Source organism: Monodelphis domestica, chromosome 3 (assembly GCF_027887165.1).
Source record: "Monodelphis domestica isolate mMonDom1 chromosome 3, mMonDom1.pri, whole genome shotgun sequence".
In the NCBI taxonomy this organism is placed as follows: domain Eukaryota; kingdom Metazoa; phylum Chordata; class Mammalia; order Didelphimorphia; family Didelphidae; genus Monodelphis; species Monodelphis domestica.
Window position 1 is genome coordinate 224,574,161 of NC_077229.1, and position 20,493 is coordinate 224,594,653.

At 37.2% G+C, this 20,493-nt stretch overlaps 1 protein-coding gene across 7 annotated transcripts in view; it reads left to right on the forward strand.

Moving 5' to 3' along the window:
- Nucleotides 1-20,493, forward strand: part of SLC66A2 (solute carrier family 66 member 2) — a 159,893-nt gene that overhangs the window by 2,199 nt on the left and 137,201 nt on the right. For all 7 annotated transcript variants that reach the window (XR_008917646.1, XR_008917647.1, XM_001366340.4 and 4 more), the window contains exon 3: nt 16,958-17,091. Coding sequence is in view for 5 of the 7 variants with exons in the window: in XM_001366340.4 (XP_001366377.2) it covers nt 16,958-17,091 (134 nt within the window). In the remaining 2 variants the exon portion in view is untranslated. The remainder of the gene's footprint in view (nt 1-16,957; nt 17,092-20,493) is intronic.

Below are 20,493 nucleotides of genomic sequence, written 5' to 3' on the forward strand. Positions count from 1 at the left end.
AATGATTCTCATAAGAATCATAGACTGAGAGAACTAGAAGGGAGCTTTGGAAATCATCTGTTCTAATTTTCTTATTTTCTAGATGAGAAAACTGAGGATCAGAGACAAAAGCAACCAGCCAAAGGCCATACATCTCCTAGAAACATAAATGAAAGTATCTACAGGAAAGGGCAGCTAGGTGGCTCAGTGGATGCTGGGCCTGCAGGCAGGAATACCCAAGTTCAAATGTGGCCTTAGAAACTTACTAGCTGTGTGACCCTGGGCAAGTCACTTAATCCTGTTTGCCTCAATTTCCTAATTTATAAAATGAGCTGGAGGAGGAAATGGCAAAACACTATAGTATCTTTGCCCAAAAAACCCCATGAACAATATTGATATAATATAGTCTAAGGGGTCAGGAAAAGTTGAATACAAATGAACAACAAAGTCTAGAGGAAAAAACAGATAAAAATAGGTGATGGGAATATTCTAAGGTCAAATTACAAAGTCTTTGCCTATTTAGTTTGCCTTCTCTTAAAAAAAGGTATAGCTTTGATGAGGGAAATATGTTTCAGGAGGAATTGTTAGCAGCCTCTGAAGAGTCACTTTCCTTAATCCATTAATTTGGTAAGGGAAGTTGAACTTTGTGGGCTTGCTTAATCGAGCCTTCCTTTGAGTACATTCTTATGGTGGCCATGTGACTTATTATTTTGCACAACTGTCCTGATGATGATAACTCAGCACAAGTGCTTGTTTTTGTACAACATAAGTAAAAACTGCATTTTAAAGATTGCTTCCCTTCCTTTTTTGTGGCTAGAGAATGGTCTAATATTTACTTCCCCCTTCTGAAATGGTTTCCAATTAAGGCTAATGTTGAAAGGAAGCAGGGTTCCAAAATTTAATTGTTTCTGATAATGTTTACTCTTGAGTATTCACAGTATGTTGATGGAAGCTGGAATAAAAGATGGTTTAACTATTGGGGGAAACAACAAGAAGGGAGAGAGTAAAAAGACAAGCCAATAGTGAATATTTTCATTTAAGTTGTAAGTTTTTTTCATCTAACCATTCAGTCTCTGTGACAGGTAAATAACATTTAAATAGGAAAGCACTTTTGTAAATTAAACTTTTAAAGAGGAGGCTATAAGACTACTTGAAATATTTATTACTGTTGTATAAAACAGAATTACTTCATGGAAACTGACTAGCTTGTCAGTTTTAACCAGATTTGGGATGTTTTTTTTTTAATAGCCAAAAGTAAACAACCCCAATCCTTTTTCAATGTAAAAAAAATATGTTTTTGGCAAGATGCAGCAAATTTTAGTGGAAAGATAATATAGAGTCATAGGAACCAGGGTTCAGATCTCTTTTGCTAATGTGTGAGCTTGGGTAGGTGAGTTATCTTCCTGGGTCTGTATTAGATTGTCTGTTTTTGAGGATAGGGCAAAATAATCTTTAAGGATCCTTTCAGTTCTAAATCTTATAGTATCTATAAAGTAAATTCATCTGCATAGTCTGCCTTTAGTGTAATATTATTTTCAAGAGCCATTCCAAAAATGACTCAGTTCATGTTTGCTGTGGCAGGAAAGTCTTAACATACATGTAGTCAACTTTGCTTAAGAATATTGATTATAAGCAAGAAACTTTAAAATTATCATCTTTGGTGTTTTGTTTTTGGACACCTTTAGCTCAGATTCTAATCTTCTGGCAACAGTATGGCATGTTTTTAGATCTAGAAGATTCCCTTCCTGGCTCCCTTCACCTTTTATTTCCAAGTCACAAAATAGCCTGAAAGACTGACTTTTCTGTTTTTGTTTTGTTTGGTTTTTTGGTGGGGGGAGGCCTGTGGCCCCACCTGGAGGAATAAAGGGGAATACATTATGGAGATTATAAATTATTGGCAGGTAAATTCTCTTTATGCAACTTTGAGGGGGATTAGAATATTCCAAAGGGCATTTGGACATTTGCCCAGTTTTTGTAATAACTGAGATTTTGGGAGATCAGAGGGAATGAGTGGACACAATCTGCTCCTTTAGGGGAGACTGCTTAGTAGTTTGGCATCATGGGAACTTGCCCAGTCTTGCTTTTGGAAGTTTAGCTTTGACTATTTCATACCTAATAGGCATATAATAAATGTTTAAATTTTTAAAGGGATACCGGAAAACTTCTAAAGCAAGAGCATATTTTAAATTTACTTCCATTCTAAGTGCATTTATTTTTACTCCATCATACTAAGTTGAGCCTATAAAAATTGAATTAAAAACACAATCATTTTCTCAGTTAAATATTCAACATATTTATAAAACTAGATTGAAAACTGGAAATTAAATGATGTAAGAGTAGGATCTTTGAGTGCTTTTATAAATAATTCTGATAAATGAATCCATATAAATTATAAACCTTTGTTTAAAATAAAAAAGATGTCTAGGATTTCCAGAACTGCTTATAGCACAAAATCCAGATATTGCCTTTTGCCTACATGCAGCCCACAACAAAAGTCCACACTTTTACAATTTGTAAACCAAAAAGACAACTAAGTTATGCTTTCTGGACTTGAGATAGCTAAGAATATGTAAAGGAAGAGAGGGGGTGGGATGCTTAAAGAGGCAGGAAATGATAGGAGCCATCAATAAATGACAGACTGTCTACCACAACCTAAATTTTACATCAGCCATTAGGGCTCTCTTAAACATGAGGATTAATGACCATTATTCGAGGATATCCAGCTTCTGGGGACTGGTTTCTAATATTAAAAAGAGGAGTGGGTCCATAAGACCTCTGAGACTAAGTTTGTATCATCATTTTGTTGACTTTAGCATCTCTTCAAAAGCTTTTGGACCTACTGAATATGTTGTGGTCATTCTACAAGTCATTACATACTAATAATTTTATTTGGATCCATTCCTGCCATACAGGTTTAAATTATAGATCCACTGGATACCAGAACTGGTTGGTGCTTTTTTTTCCCTGTTGCTTCCATGTCTCAAGAGCACATCCCATTAAGTTTTTAGTCTTCCAGACAGGGGGTAAGGGAAAGGAAAAAACCATTTATTAACTATCTACTGTGTGCCAGGCTCTTTTCAAATACTCTCATTTATTTGTGTCAACCCTGGGAGGCAGGTGCTATTATTAATTTTCATATTAAAGTTGAGGAAACTGAGGTAGACCCTCATTGATTTGCCCAGGGGTCATTTAACCAATAAATGTCAGCTTCTGTTAGCAGTAGAATCTCTACAGAATCCTACTGATTTTGGGACGAGTCAGTGCTTATGTCATAGGCTTACACTGTACGTTCCTTGGTTTTTACTTTCTTATTTTGTTTTGATCTATGTCAAGATAGAACTTCAGTCTAGGAATTGGTGTCATGAGTAAGATTGTATTGGAGTTCTAAACTAAGAAGCTATTCTTGGATAGTAAATAGAAAATTGTAATGAATCATAATCTGTTTTTTAGTGCCTCAGCATGCTTTACTGTCAGATTGAAAGCTTTGTGCATTTTCCTGTATGTTATCATGGTCATTGTGTATTAACAGTCCACTAGTTTTGCTTATTTTACTGTATTAGCTTATATAGGTATTCCCAACATTCTCCAAATATCTTTGTATTCATAATTTACCATTTTTTCAATAATACCTTATTCCATTCATATACCATTGAGTATTCACCATTCCCAAGGATATGCATTTATTTTCCTTCCAGCTCTTTGGTATTATGAAAAATGCTGCCACAAATTGTAGCAATTTTGTTGTGTCTGTTTAGAATGGGAATAACAGGATGATTTATAACTGAAGATCAAAATCTCAGCTATAGAATATCTTAATATTAGAGAATCTTGTGTGTATCTATATGTTATCTGGCTCTATTTTAACATTGTTAAAATACTTTTTTCTTGCTCATTTGACTGGATGTTAAAAAGCACTTGTGTTCAGAATTCCTCTTTGAGCATCTTTACAAGTGAAAAATAGGAATTCTCTTTTGTTAGAATGGCTTAAAATCATACTAGATTAGCTAGTAATGAGCTCTAAGTTAAGAAGAGGGGATAGGTGTTGGATATTATTTGTGAATTGCTTTTATAGAATAGCTTAAACATAATTTATATATTGATGTTTCTTCCTTGCTCAAGATTTCCATTGTCCAATCTTGATTCAGATCTTTTCTACCTCAAGCATTCTGTGATTCTTAATTTAAATTTTGTCATTCTACCTCAATCCCCTCATTTTACACTTGAAGAAACCAAGGACCTTAGAGTCATGATTTCTCCAAAGTTTCACAAATAGAACTGTAGTTCACAAGTAGAACTGGGACTGCTCTATCAACTCTACCACTTCAATGTTTCTAATCCCATTAATCAAAGGGAGATAGCCATCTTTTGCTTCTGTTAATCATCAATTTAATCTTGGGTTCCAGCCAGACTATTTCCCTACATGATTATTAATTTCTGAAAATAGAGAGAATATCTGTAAAATTATAGAATCAAAGAGAGAAGTATTTAATTTAATAATAATATTTGTCATTTTTTCCCCAGAGAGATAAAATGATTTCCTGAATCCATGTAAGCTAGTTTGTAGCATTGCTAGAATTAGAAGCCCTGGAAACAGGTCATTCTTCCTTTTCATTTGTAACTTTTTAATTTTTCTTTTTTTACATTTTTGTATCTTGGCAGTTTGCTGAAACCCATGGACCTCTGTCTTAGAATAGTGTTTTTAAATATATTAAATAAAATCTGTAGTATTACAAAGGAAACCAATTACATTGAAATACATTTATGATTTTTATAAAAAGGTCATAGACTTGAGATTAAGAACCCCTGAAGTGTAACTTTTCTTTTACCCCAAATACCCTTTCTTTTTTCTTCAGTCTGTTCAACTTTTTTTTTTTTTGGAAATTTTATTTAATTAGTCAATTTAGAGCATTGTTCCTTGGTTACAAGAATCATATTCTTTCCTTCCCCTCCCCCCCACCCCTTTTTGTAGCTGATGCACAATTCCACTAGGTTTTACATGTGTCTTTGATTCATGTTGTTGATATTTGCACTAGGATGATCATTTAGAGTCTACATCCCCAACCATATCCCCCTCAACCCATGTAATCAAGCAGTTGTTTTTCTTCTGTGTTTCTACTCCCACAGTTTTTCCTCAGAATGTGGATAGTGTTCTTTCTCATATATCCCTCCAAATTGTTCAGGATCACTGCATTGCCACTAATGGAAAAGTCCATTACATTCGATTGTACCACAGTGTATCAGTCTCTGTGTACAGTGTTCTGGTTCTTCTCTCACTCTGCATCACTTCCTGGAGGTCATTCCAGTTCATATGGAATTCTTCCAGTTCATTATTCCTTTGAGCATAATAGTATTCCATAACCAACAGATACCACAATTTTTTCAGCCATTCCTCAAGCAGAGGGCATCCCCTCATTTTCCAATTTTTTGCTACCACAAAGAACACAGCTATCTTGTTCTTGTACAAGTCTTTTTCCTTATTATCTCTTTGAGGTATAAACCCAACAGTGGTGTGGTTGGGTCAAAGGGCAGGCAGTTTTTGAGTGCCTTTTGGGCTTAGTTCCAAATTGCACTCCAGAATTGTTGGATCCATTCACAACTCCACCAGCAATGCATTATTGTCCCAACTTTGCCACATCCCCTCTAGTATTCATCATTTTCCTTTGCTGTCATGTTAGCTAATTTGCTAGGTGTGAGGTGATACCTCAGAGTTGTTTTTATTTGCATCTCTCTGATTATAAGAGATTTAGAATACTTTTTCATGTACTTATTAATAGTTTTGATTTCTTTATCTGAAAATTGCCTCTTTATATCTCTTGCCCATTTATCAATTATAGAATGGCTTGATTTTTTTGTACAATTGATTTAGCTCCTTATAAGTTTGAGTAGACTTTTGTCAGAGATTTTTGTTATGAAGATTTTCCCCCAATTTGTTGCTTATCTTCTAATTTTGGTTGTGCTGGTTTTGTTTGTGCAAAACCTTTTTAATTTAATGTAATCAAAATTATTTATTTTACATTTTTTGATTTTTTTTCTAACTCTTGCTTGGTCTTAAATAATCTTTCCTTTCCCAAAGATCTGACATGTGTACTATTCTGTGTTCACCTAATTTACTTATAGTTTCCTTCTTTCTATTTAAGTTATTCAGTAGGATATGAGATGTTGATCCAACCCCAATTTCTCCCATACTGTCTGTTCAACTTTAAAAAGTCTGACAATTTTCTTTTCTGGGATCCCTTTTGTCATTGTCTCTTGTCTTTTCTTTAAGTCTGTCTCCTCAACCTTTCTTAATAAAATGTTAGTTTTCATTTGGCATAATACAATTTAATTTTTCTTTTGTAGTTTTGAATGTTTTCATTGTCTGCTTACTTGCCTTTTTGCTTTCTTGGGATGATAGTAAATATTGACCAGTGAACAAGGTAATTTACTGGTAATAGTAAACTGGTACCAGAAAACTGTTAGTAAGAACCCTTATTCTAGTTCACTCCACCTGCCTTTTATTTCTACATAGCGGTTACTTATCTGAGTTGCCCCACTTCCTACTCCCTCAAATCATAGCTCCTTTAGTCAGACTAATCTTCTAACTGGATTGTAAAATCTTTCAGAGCAGGTTCCTGCAATGATTATGGAAATTAGCACTAAAATAATTTGAATAAAGAAAGAATAGTAACCTTTCTTTTTAAGTTTTAGATACATTTTATCATCATAAAAAAAGAGCTTATTTGCCTATGTTTTGTAGGGATTTTTAAAAATAGCATAAATGAAGGCCATGTCAAAGTCTACCCCCGTATATGTTTGTTGATTACATAGTTTCCGATATTTTTGTTTTTAATTACTAATTATATTAATCACTTTTTTAATGTTGAACTCTACTTAATTTTTACTGTTTATAGTCCTATTTAAGAATGTTTATTAGTTTTTTCTTTAAAAAACAATTAGTTTTTTTGACACCAAAAAAACCCAAACCAATTAGTTTTATTTTTTCAACATTATTGCCACTCATCTTTTTCCTTACTAGATTTTTCCCCTATTAAAAAAAAAAAAGACATCAAATTAAGCAAAATAGGCAAACTCATCGCCTAGGTCTAACAATGTATGTTACACTCTGAACCCATGGTTACCTTTCTGTCTGGTGTTATGTTCTCTGGTGTCAAAACTAGTGTTTTGAATGTCTTCCTCCCTCCCCCCCTTTCTGTTATCAGTCATTTTGTATGTTATTTCTTGCTCCTGATTACTTTGTTCTGCATGAGTTCTAATGAATCATACCAAGTTTCTCTGACTACTTTTTTTCATGACATAACTAACATTCCACAATTTCACATACCACAATTTATATGACTTTTCCAGTCCAGTTTTTTTGGTAACCCCAAAGTTTTTAGCTTTCTTTTCCTAAACATTTTTTGATAGTCTTCTGTTTATTTTTCCTTTAGCTTTTTATTTACTTTTTACTGAGGGTTTGCTTCTCAGTGGTACAAAACGGTGGCCAGCCACTGGGACATATGGTAAAGAAGTAGGGCTTTAATTAGATATTGAGTGAAATGTCTTGAAAGGGAACTAGAGACCTTGTTGGTTCTCTTGGCTAGAGGCATGTTTAACCTTAGAGAGCTGCTTCAGGATGTGAAGTTTTCGCTTTATTAAATGGGCAGACCTTGTTTCCCAGCTTGCTAGAGAAACTACCTAATGTCCTCTACCTCAAAGACTGTGTCTCAGAAGCTCTGGACTGTGTTTGTTTAGTTTGGAAATTTCTGATTTGGCCTTTATTTACTTCTTCTTTGTCATTTTCTTTTATTTTTGTGAAGTTTTGTTGTTTCTTTTTGTTGCTACTGTGGGTACTTAGAACCTCAACTCTGTTCCCTTCCCCAAAGTGAAACAGTTCCTATTGGGGCTTGTTTGGGAGAAAGAAGGGGTCAAGTAAGAATCAGATTTATAATGCAAATTTCCCTTGGCAGCTGTATAAATTGTATGATGACTTCAGACTCACAGATTTTCAGGGTTCTTCTTGGGTAGGATTCAGGTTGTTCATATTGAGAATGCTGGTAAACATTCTTCGGTTAGTTAGATTGAGAATGCTGACAGATTCAGTTTAGTGGGATTGCTGAAGCACAGGTTAGATCCTGTTTGTTCCTCAGCTTCTGTGCTTAAAGAGTTCCTTTGGCATCTTATTGCCTCTAGGCCAAAATGCAAATTCCTCTGTTCAGCATTTAAAAGCCCTTCACAATCTGGCTATAACCTGTCTTTCCAGGCTTTTCTACTAATAAGTATAAAATTGTATTACCTGTTGGTGTGCTTTTTCACAAGCTGACCCTCTTCCCTGAAATACCCTTGTCTCTTAACTCAGCATTCCTAGTTCCAGGGACTTCTACTTGAGGCCTTTTCTGAATTCCATGCCCTTCCCTCTTTGGATGAATTGCCTTGTGTTTTACTTTGTGTATACTTAGTATATTTTTTGTATTTACTTATTGCTTAATGCTTTCTCCTCTGATAGAATGTAAGCTACTTGAAGATGAAATTTTCTTGTTATCAGGCACAAAGTATCTAATAAATGTTTGATTGTCTTGCTGCATCAGGTTGATACTTTTTTTCCCTTTTTGATGTTAATTTTATTTTCCTTCTGGTATTTTGGCTTTAGTTTTTTTGAAGAAATCCTTATTGTTATGGGTATGGAAGGATACCCTTTTGGGGTTCGGGAAGGATGCCTTTTGCAAGCATGCAATGACTCCAAAACTTAGCTTAAAAAACAAAAGAGATTTATTAATTTAGAAAGTAATGTTCAGAGTGGCCAGGAGGATAGCAAGGTAGAACAGCAAGATGGGGAGCAGTTCCCTGGGAGGACAGCATGAAAGGAAAGGCTGTTCCCCAATGACATCGGTTCTGGGGATTTTATAAATTCTTCACAACAGTTAGTCACTCAGGCATGAGGTGGGGTGATCATACTGGGGTCTGCTTGGGGACATAAAGATTTTTAGTTTTTTAGTTTTAGGGGATAAACAGATGTCCGATAGGATCGAGGTGTGGTCTGAAGGTGCATCTTTCTGACCATCTAGAGGACGACCACAGGAAGATAGTCATCTCAGGACCCTAGGTGGGGTCATTGGATGTTTTTAGTCTCAGAGTCAGAAAAACAACAAGGGAGTTCCCTTGAAAATAGTTCGCCTGGGTTTCTGGGGTACAGTGCCCATGTCACTTATCATATTAGGAACTTTTGCTCTTTGAGATTATTCTTAAGTAGTAATATTGTTGTGTAATTTTAGGCGCGGGACTTCTTTTATAGACCTTATTCTACTTATTCTACTTGTTGAATAGGTAGGATAATTCAGTCTATAAATGTTGAGTAAGTCCCCTACTCTGTGTGGGGATCTGGGAATATAAAGAGAAAAACAAAAATTGCCCCTACCCTCAAGGAGCTTACTTTCTTTTTTGGTGGAGAGTGAATTCCATAAGTTCTTAGATAAGTCTTTTTATGGTGCAGTTTGAAAGGATGTCTTGCCATTGTCATTTTCCTCGATAAAATTATTAATTGTTTCTATGATTTCTTCTCTAACTAAATGATTTTGGAGTATCATATTGTTTAATTTCCAATTAGTTTTTGATTTGGTTTTCCATGTACCTTTATTGATCATTATTTTTATTGCCTTGTGATCTGAGAAGTCTGCATTTATTATTTCTGCTTTTCTGCATTTGTGTGCTGTTTCTGTGATCTAATGTATGGTCAATTTTTGTGAATGTGCCATGTGGTGCTGAGAAGAAGGTGTATTCCTTTTTATCCCTATTTATTTTTCTCCATATGTCTATTAATTCTAATTTTTCTAAGATTTCATTCACTTCTTTCACCTCTTATTTATTTTTTGGTTTGATTTATCTAAATTTGATAATGGTTGGTTTAAGTCTCCCACTAATATGGTTTTACTGTCTATTTCTTCCTTCAATTCTCCTAGTTTCTCCATTAGAAATTTGGGTGCTATATTATTTGGTGCATACATGTTGATTAGTGATATTTCCTCATTATCTAAAGTCCCTTTTAACAAAATATAATTACCTTCCCTATCCCTTTTGATCAGGTCTGTTTTTGCTTTGGCTTTATCAGATATCATGATTACCACTCCTGCCTTCTTTCTGTCAGTTGAGGCCCAGAAGGTCTTACTCCATCCTTTAATTCTGACCTTGTGGGTGTCAACTCTCCTCGTGTGTGTTTCTTGAAGACAACATATGGTAGGGATTTGGATTCTAATCCATTCTGCTATTCGTCTACGTTTTATGGGTGAGTTCATCCCATTCACGTTCAAGGTTATGACTGTCATTTGTGGACTCCCTGGCATTTTGATAACCTTCCCTAATTCTAACTTTTTTTCCTTCTGCTCTACCTTTTAGTCCAGTGATTTACTTTAAATCAGTCCCCCTTATCCCCTCCCTTGATATGTTTCCCTTTTTAGTCCCTCCCCTTTTGTTCCCTCCCCCTCCCCCCTCTCTTTCCCTCCCCTTTTGTTTTCCCTCTCCCCCTCCCCCCCTTGGTTTTCCCTTCTCCCTACTCTTGTTGGGTGAGATAGAATTCAAGATCCCAATGGATCTGGATGTTTTTCCCTCTCAGAGTTGATTTCCCTGAGAGTAAGGTTTAAGTAAAAACTCTCTTCCTCTCCTGCTTATAGGAGTTTTCTTCCCCTCCCCTTCCCATGTGAATCTTTGTGTGAGAATGATTATTCTATTTGGTCTTTCTTTCCCCCCTATTTACACATTACATTTTCCCCACCTGTTAGTATACATAGATTGATATAAATGTAGTCCTTATAGAAGAGAGTTTGAGTAAAAGAAGAAAACATTTTTCTCCTTTTCCCTTTCCTTCATATTTACCTTTTCAGGTATTCCATGCTCTTTGATTTTCAATATCGAACTTTCCACAGAGCTCTGGTCTTTTCATTGCAAAAAGTTGGAAATCTTCTATTTTGTTGAATGCCCATACTTTCCCTTGGAAGTATATAGTCAGTTTTGCTGGATAGCTGATTCTTGGTAGAAGACCCAGCTCTCTTGCCTTTCTGAAGATCATGTTCCATGCCTTACGATCATTCAGAGTGGAACTTGCAAGGTCTTGTGTGACCCTGGTTGGCATTCCTTTATATCTAAATTGTCTTTTTCTGGCTTCTTGCAGGATTTTTTCTTTTGTTTGAGAGTTTTGGAATTTGGCAATTACATTCCTGGGGGTTTAGTGTAGAGGGTGTTCTATGAGCTCTGTCAGTGGCTGTATTGCCCCCTTGTTCTAGAATCTCTGGGCAATTTTCTTAGATTATCTCTTGTATTACGATGTCGAGTTTGGTGTTTATTTCTGGCTTTTCTGGAAGTCCAATTATTCTTAAATTATCTCTTCTCCCTCTATTTTCCAAATCTGTCACTTTGTCAGTGAGATATTTTATGTTCTCTTCTAATTTCTTGGTCTTTTGGCTTTGCTTTATTAGTTCTTGCTTTAAAGCCTGGTTTTCCTTTTCACTTTGGTCAAACTGGTTTTGTAGATGCGTAAATTTCTTTTGCATTATTTCCCACTTTTCCTCCCAGAAGGCTTCCATCTTTTTCATCATTTCAGATTCAAATTCTTCATGGGTTTGTGGAGAGTTTCCATTTCCTTTTGAAGGTTTCGGAGCATTTGCTTCTGTTTCCTCTTCTATCTCCTCTGTGTTTTGTATTTTTGCTCCATAAAATGTATCCAAAGTCGCCCCCTTCTTCTTGTTTTTTTTTTTGAATTTTGGGACTTTTGTGCTTCTGTGGAGTTTGCCATCTCTATCTGAGTGGGGGGGGGGTTAACTTTTCTTATCTCTGTCTGGTGTTCAGAGGTTTTAGCCCTAGGCAGATTGTCCGTTCTCGGATGGAAGGTTCCAGCCAGGGGGTTACAAGCTCCCCCGTCTCTCTGTTTCCCTGCTGTCTGGGTGCCCCTGCGACTGGGTTGGGTTGTCTTCAGGGTGCGGCCTTCAGAATACCTGGCCCTGGGGTCCTTTTGTTAGCCCTGAGGGTTGCTGTTGTTTCAGAAGGCCCTGCTCTCTGAGGGGGAGGGGCCGAGGCTTCCTGGAGCTCTGGGCAAGGGCTCCTGATAAGAAGATTAGCTTTCCCTGGATTGAATTGAGTGTGCCCTGAGGCAGGGACCTGAGACTTGGATGGAGGGATCCAGCCAGGGGGTTACAAGCTCCCCCTTCTCTTTCTGTTTCCCTGCTGTCTGGGTGCCCCCTCCACTGGGTCAGGTTGTTTTCAGGAAGCGGCCTTCAGAATACCTGGCCCTGGGGTCCTTTTGCCAGTCCTGAGGGTTGCTGTTGTTTAGGAAGACCCTGCTCTCTGAGGGGGAGGGGCCACAGCTTCCTGGAGCTCTGGGCAAGGGCTCCTGATAAGAGGATTAGCTTTCCCTGGATTGAATTGAGTGTGCCCTGAGGCAGGGACTTGAGACTTGGAAGGAGGGATCCAGCCAGGGGGTTACAAGCCCCCCCCCCCATTTCTCTGTTTCCCTGCTGTCTGGGTGCCCCCTCCACTGGGTTAGGTTGTTTTCAGGAAGCGGCCTTCAGAATAGCAGGCGTTGGGGCTCTGAGGTTGCCTCTGCTGCCTCGGACTCGGACTCAGCGCTCTGGGTTGGGGGGGATGGGTCCTAGGACCTTCCTTCTGCCTACCCCTTAGGTCCAAGTGGTCTCGGGTTCTGGCTTTTGGGGGGGGGGCATACCTTTTGATCCAGGTCCAGGTCCAGGAGGAGGACTCCCGGGGTCTATGGTGTTGATCGTTTTGAATTTCGGTGTCCTAGGAGCATTCGGTTTGAGATCTGTAAGGAAGGGTTTCAGGAGATCTGAACTTTAGCTTTCTCTAAGCCGCCATCTTGACCCAATTCTGTCCTATGGTGCAGTTTGAGAAGGAAGAGAGAGCTGGTATGGTATTGGCCTTGTTTTATAGATGGAAGTACAGAGAGGCTGTAGCTTGTCTCCTTTTTTTTGAATTAAAAAAATTCTAAACTAAAAAAAATGATAATTTTCATAAACATTGTAGAACAGGGGAGGATTACATATGAAATTATGAATCTGTTTTGTAGTGCTTTTCTTTATTAGATATGTAATTTAGCATATAACTTCAAAGGCATCATGCTTGTTGTCGTTGACTCATTCTTTCTAGCCTTTCTCTTGTTCTCTTCTCATTTTTTTTTAAACCCTTACCTTCCATCTTGGAATCAATACTGTATATTGGTTCCAAGGCGCTCTTCTCATTTTTTAAGGGATACTCATCCTTTCTACTCTCTCTTTCAATTGGGGGCCAGGAGAAGAAAAGCAAAACCTTAAAACAAGTGTGCATAGTCAGACAAAATAAATTTCTGTATTGGCCATCTTCAAGAATCTATTTAATTTTGCATTTTGAATCCCTCACCTCACTGTCAGTAGGTAGATTGCATATTTCATTATTAGTTCTCTGGAATCATAGCTGATCATGTTATCAGTCAGAGTTCTTAGGTCTAGTTGGGAGAAGACAGTACTGCCATATGACACCATTATTTCAATTCAGTTGAAGCATTTATTCATTGCTTGGTATTTGCCAAGCTTTGTATTAGATGTTAAGGATACATAGATAAAATTTAGATTCTGTTGGATTAGAGAAGAAAGAAATACTGAAATTATTAAGAATATTGTAAATACATGGGAACCTAATGGAATTTAGTTAGGATAAATACAAAGGCTTAAACTGATGTTAGAGAAATGAATGTCACAAGTACAAGATAAGAGAAAGCATGGTTAAACAGCAGGTTGAAAAAGATCTAGAGGGGACAATTAGGTAGCACAGTGGATAGAGTGCCTAGCCTGGAGTAGAGAGGCCCTGGATTCAAATTTAGCTTCAGGTATTTCCTAACTCTGTGTTCTTACAATTAAAGCTATTTAAAATAGGGATGTGCTTTCTTAGATGGTAGTGAATTCTACTTTTTAGGAGACCTTCAAACAAAAACTGAATCACTCCTTGTCAGTTACTTGTAGAGGAAAGAGATGAACTATACCAAATGGCTTCTGAGTTTTCTTCCAACTCAGTAATTCTACGAAGTTCTAAGAGGAGAGAAATTGGAGTAGACTGAATTAATATTGAGGGTTACATTTGAATTGCACCTTAAGATGGCAAAACCACACAGGATGGGTCTCTTCTACTTGACCATGAATCAGGTGGGCTATTTAGATTTCTTAATTCAATTATGATAGAGGCAGCCTGGTTAATGTATATTAGCTGGCCTCAGACGCAGAAGACCTGGGTTCAAATTCAGCCTCTGATTGGCCTTGTGACCCTGGACAACTTATCCTGTCAGTGCAATTCTTTATATTGTAGAAAGATGACCATCTGCAGTGATGGAGGGAGTTATTAAATCTTATAAATGGGTTTAATTCTATAACAAACATTTATTTGTGACATTTCACCTTCAGAGCACTGTGTCAGTGCTGGGGTTAGGGGAGAAAGCAAGTTTAGGTTAAAATATAATATTTGACCTCGTGGAATTTACAAACTGGTGTGATTTTGACAGGAGAATACCCCTTCTCTCACCTCACTCCCAAGCTGACCGTTGATAAAACCTTTTGATTCATATAATACTTTGTACCTCTATGATTGTATTTCTGTTCTACTATGTATTATGGCTATCCTCTAGTAGATGAGAAGCTCCCTGAAGGGACCGTCTTGATCTAAGCTTTGATCTCCCCTAGTGAAAAATGCAGTGCTCTGTATACAGTAGGAACTTGATAAATTTTGAATGAATGTATGTTTGTGTAATAGTCACTTAATCTTGTTCTTTCCATTCGTTCTTGGAGTTGTGTGTTGTGTGTTCTAAGCAGCTGCCATCACTTGGCAGCCTTACCAGTTGTAATTGTGTTGTTCAGTTAGAGGCAGCTATTCAAAAAGTGGTTTTCCTGTGAGTGTAATACACAGGAAACCAGTCTATGGGGAGTATGAGACTCCTGGATTTGTTGTTCTGGAAACTTCTCTATTTTGAATGTCCAGTTGCTTCCCTCTCTTTTTAGGTAAATGGGGATCCTGAATAGGATAAAAGTTGTGGAGCTGTTAAAATCTTAGATACAAAGAGCAGACTACTTCAGCAGGAGAATTGGGGTTCAGGAACCAAGGCTATTTATATTTACTGTGACCTTGAACAAGTCATTTCACATTTTGGAAAGTTACCTTATGAAAGAGTTCAACTAGATGATTTCTAAAATCTCTTCCAGTTAAGAAATTCTATGGCTTTTCTAAGCAAAGTAGATACAGTGTCTGGGTAATAGGCCTTTGACTGGCTTGGAAGATGATCATGGATACCAAGCAATTATAATTGAGGCAAGTTAGTGGCTCTTTGGATAAATTGCTGGACCTGGAGCTAGGAAGACCCAAGTTCAAATCTAGCTTTATACTTACTAGCTAGGTGACTCTAATCCCATTTGCCTTAATCCACTAGAGAAAGAGAAATGGCAAACCACTCCAGTATCTTTTTCAAGAAAACCCTATATAGGGTCACAAATATCAACACAGCTACATGGCTGAACAATAACAAAGGGTCTTTATTAAACAGAGTGGTATGTACTATAAATCATACCTGAGATGGGATTGTGAATATATAAACTTTGTGTGTATCTGTATGAATCATTCAGTAAACATCTACTGTTTAGTATGTGCTAGGTACTGGAGACAGGAAGACAAAAAGCAAAAATAGTCTCTACCCTTAAGGAATTTTTATTCCATAATATAAGGGGGGAGACAGTATGTATGTATAAAGGTACATATAAGATATAACCATACAAGGTGCAAGTAGCTGGGAAGGCACAAACAGTTGGGAGAGCTGGAACTAGAAAAACCTCTTGCAGAAGGTGGTATTTGAGCTGAATCATAAAGGCAACCTGGGCTTGAGGGAGAGCATTCTGGTTATTGGGGGTCGGGGTAAGAGGACAGAAAAAGAGAGGATATAGAACACTTTGAAAAACAATAGGTAGGCTCAGGAAATCATATGTAAGAGTACTAGAAAGATAGAAAGTAGTCAGGTTATGAAGAACTTTATGTACACATATCTATAATTTCTGGGTGAGTCTTCATGGATCAATAAAGGAAGTAGGATTTTTTTCCCTTTCTCTCTTAATTAGATGGATATAGATAGGAAGAAATACAAGACATTTAATAATAATAATATCTGGCATTTATATAGTGTTTTAAAGTTTGCAAAGCTCTATTTTTTCTAGGCTTGCCAAAACCCTGGTAGGTACTAGAAGTGCTATACATTTTACATGGGATCAACTTGAGACTTATAGATATGCCCCAAGGAAGAGTAAAAAAAAATGATTTTAACCTATGTCCTATAGATTCTAAGCCCAGTGTTCTTACCTACTATGGCCCTATGTGATGCAAAGAGGACTAGTTCTGGACTTAGAGACATTGAGTTCAAGTCATAGCTCTGCTACTTACTACCTTTGTGACCTTGGGCAAGTCACTTAACTTTATAAACCTTCCTCACCACTTTTATGTAAAAGAGAGGAGTTTATTTAGATGATCTGAAGACTTTTCTCAGCTCTAAACCCTAAACTAAGCAAATCCACTTCTGAGGAAAATGTAACATGTCATTACTAAGGTAGGAGTTCTTAACCTGAGGGCCACAGATTCCCAAGGGGTCAGTAGATGGGGTCTGGGAGGTTGAATAGAGGGATGTTTGTGAATTTGAATGGGGAAAAATTGCTCCTTTATTTTCACTAATTTCTAAATTAAAGTTAGCATTCCTTCAATTATAAATGTAGGCAACAAATAACTAAAGTAGGAGTTCATAGATTTCCCCCAGATTGTCAGAAAGGTCCATGACAAAAAAAGATTCTGCTCTAACCTAAGTGTTTTTAGTAAAGCCTGTGCATCACTGGTGGTGACTCTGTCATCAGTACTGTCATGAATGAAAAAGGTAGTGGTGGAGGGTAATCAGGAGCAAAGGATTGCTTGTGACTTGATGCCTCCTGATGTGTTTTCTTTATTTCCCTAGGTTTGGAAGGCATTTCGAGTCTCCTCTTCTGTGGCAAAGCATTGTTATGATCTTTACTATGTTACTGATGTTGAAACTCTGTACTGAAGTTCGAGTGACAAATGAGCTGAATTTAAAACGACGTTCCTTTGCAGGTTGGTGTGATTAATAGCTAGTTATCATTGTCTTTATATGTAAGAATCACCTTAAATTAGCATATAAAACATGCCACATTGTCATCTGGCTTACATAAGAACATATGTCTTCCTTTTCCTTATGATCTCCTACCAATGATGCTAGAAGGCTAACTTCCAATTACTGATTTTAAAAGTAGATTGAATATTGACTAATGCCAACATCTTTTAAATTCTTGGAAGTTCAGTATGACACATGGCACTAACCATAACATTTGTTTCATGCAAAATCAGGACTGAATTAGGAAAGGGAATGTATTACTTTTCTACTATTTTTTTCTGGCCAAGCTTCTACGTTGGCAGAGGTTGTTGACTAGGTAGATTAAGCAATGATTACTTAATTTTGGTAACTACAGGTGTAGCTTATAAAGTACTTCACTGAAATCTTCTATTGTTCTGATGATGACTGCTTAGCCTTTAGACATATAGCTTGGTTGGTATAAAGGTACAAAGAAATGATTTCTCTGGTTGTTGTTTAATGCATTCTGTGTACATAGGCAAACCTATGGTCAAATTGGAGCTAGGACTAGCTAATTTATTTGTTTTTTTGGTTTCATTATAGCAGGAGTTCTTAGTAAGAATTTTTCTTTATCAAAGTATAAGGGCACCTGTTACAGTGTAGTTTATTCTCAGAGCAGGGGTTCTAACCTGGGGATTGTGAACTTGTTTTGTTTTTATTTTATTTATTTTAAAGATAATCCTTACTTTCTTAGTGTCTTAAGGTCTAGGGCAGTGATAGCGAACCCTTTAGAGATGGAGTGCTGGGCCTTGCCCCTACTGCATTCCCCGGTCTAGAGACCGTGCCCCTTCCCCCAGTGCCTGGTGTACCCTCCCTGTCCCTTCCCCCACCCTCCCCCCCACTTTACCCCACACAGGGGAGGGAGGAAGCACTCCTATTGGGCTGCTGGGCAGAGGTGGGTGAAGTGAGGAATGTCCTCAGCAAGTAAGTATAGAGTGGGAGGGGAGTGGCCTGAATGTTCTGTTCCCCTCCAACTGTTGCCTATGAACTGCCCAGCTTACCCATTGTGTGTTCCCATTGGGCTGCTGGACACAGGGGCAGGGGAAGGGAAAAATGTCATTAGGCACAGTGAAGAGGGGAAGGGGAGCAGGTCTGCCAACTCCTCTGCTGTTCTAGTAATGAACTAGGGGAGAGTTGGGGGGAAGAGGTCAGCCACATGCCCACAAAGAGTCCTCTATGTGCCATCTTTGGCACCCATGCCATAGGTTCACCATCACTGGTCTAGGGAAACATGATTAAGTGACTTGTCCAGGGTCACACAACTAGGAAGTGTCTGAGGCTAGATCTGGACCATTGCCTCCTGACTCCAGACTTGGTACTTTGCCTACTGGGCCACCTAGCTGCTCCTATGAGCTTAAAATATTTTTTTTGATAACTATTTCAGGATGATTGATTTCCAGAATCTTTATATTATATTCATTTATGAGCATTAGGCTTTATTAGCTTACCAAATGGATTTATGAAAAACACACAAAAAAGTTAACTCCTATTTTAAAGAGTGTTTGTGTTATGAGAGGTTGACTGGTTCAGGTTCACACAACCAGGGTGTGTCAGAAACTTTATTTTAACTTCCTGACTTTAGTCTTCCTGACTATAAGATTGCAGGCTAGTCACAGGTTTTAAAATTTTAACTTTACAAATCATTGTTATTATTGTAATCCTATAAATGGAAAGCATCTTCAGTTTTCTTTGTGAGGCTTTTGACTTTTCTCCTGACTTTTCTGGTGCTTGTAGATTATTGTGTTTATTCATTCCGTGTATTTTTTCCCACATTCTAAGATTATTTTTTTTTACCAGGTGATAGGGATCTTAGGTTTTAAATATCATCAGTAGGATGCCAACTCTTTATCCAGAGCCTTCCTTCTCCTAGGGATTTGAGTTATATGAAGCATTTTTTGGTTTGTCTTGGGAGACCTTCCCTTGGTTGCCTCTTAATTTCTAATCTTGACATTTCTAGCACTTTATTCTTTTCATTTTTTTCTTTGCATGCTTCTTTTTTAATCAAGAGGAATCTTTGATCAGCCAAATCTGTCTCAGTTTTAGAAGAAGATCAGTTAGATACTTTCTAAATTCAGTGCCCTTGGAATTATTAGTGATAATAATGATTGTCATCAATTCTCTGTAATGTTTTCTGCTTGCTGCTAAGTAAGATGGATGATCAGTAAACAATCTGTGTCTCTTTTAAATGACAATTTTTATTTAAAAAGTTGTACAAGATGAAAATAAGGTCAACTTTATCATGTTTCTAATTCTGTCAAGCAAGCAGAGGGGTATTAATAAAGGGTAAATGAAGCTCACAATTATTTCTGATAACCTTCCAACTGACTTATACTTTTAAAAATCTGCCTTGAGAATTTTGGGTTCTTGGTGGGCTTCCATTTGTCCCGTTCTTTTTTATTATGTCAACTTGCTTTTATAACCTTTGTATAGACCTACTGGGTTCTCTGACAGCAGTCATGTAACTGTATGAAATATGATCAAGTTGCCCATTAGCAGGGCATGAGGGAACTTTTCTCCTAGTAACAGATTGGTCATCACCATGGGAAGTGACACAAAAGTCTTAGTGTTGTTTGCGTCCAATAACATTAGGCAAATTGCTAGATGTTTATGCTGCTCACTCTTTCTGAAATGATTAGAAATAGGCTGTCATGGTCTTTATATGAAACAGCATTCAGGCTCTAATAGCCACACACACAAAAAAAAGCCTAGGTAACCTAAGAAGCAAATTTCTAAAACTAAATCAAATATAGCAGAATTAGATATTTACATATTCTCACTGAATTGTTTGAATACTACAGGCAAGCCTTAGCCTAAACATTGATTACCCCTTGTATACTTCTTTGAAACTTGACATGTTTTTCAGCTAACTGCTTCTAGGCAACAAAGCTAGGAATGATTGAAGGGAGAGATGACTTGACATTTGCAGAGTGGTAGGTATTCTTTCTTGTTTTTTTCTTAGCAGAAGAGATTGTTGAAAAAATGTGTAACAAAACATTAGGTGATTATCTACTATCAAACTTTGTTTTTATTATTTACTTGCTGTTTAGGAAATGCTTTCATAAAGAAGAGGTGGTATGTTTTGGTTCAAAACAAAAGCTAACACTGGTGATTTATCTGTTAACAGGTGGTAATGTCAAATGCTGACCCAAATATATTCAGGACTGCCACAGCAGATAGAGGTCATAAGCAGATAGAAAAGTCATGGAGTATCTTGACCTATGAACTTTTTATTACTTTGGGGAATTAATGCAAGATTTGGAATTAATTACTAAACTTACTGATGTATTGAAGGCCATAGGGAAAATATTGAGCATTCCAATTTTCTGTCCAAATTAAGTCAACAG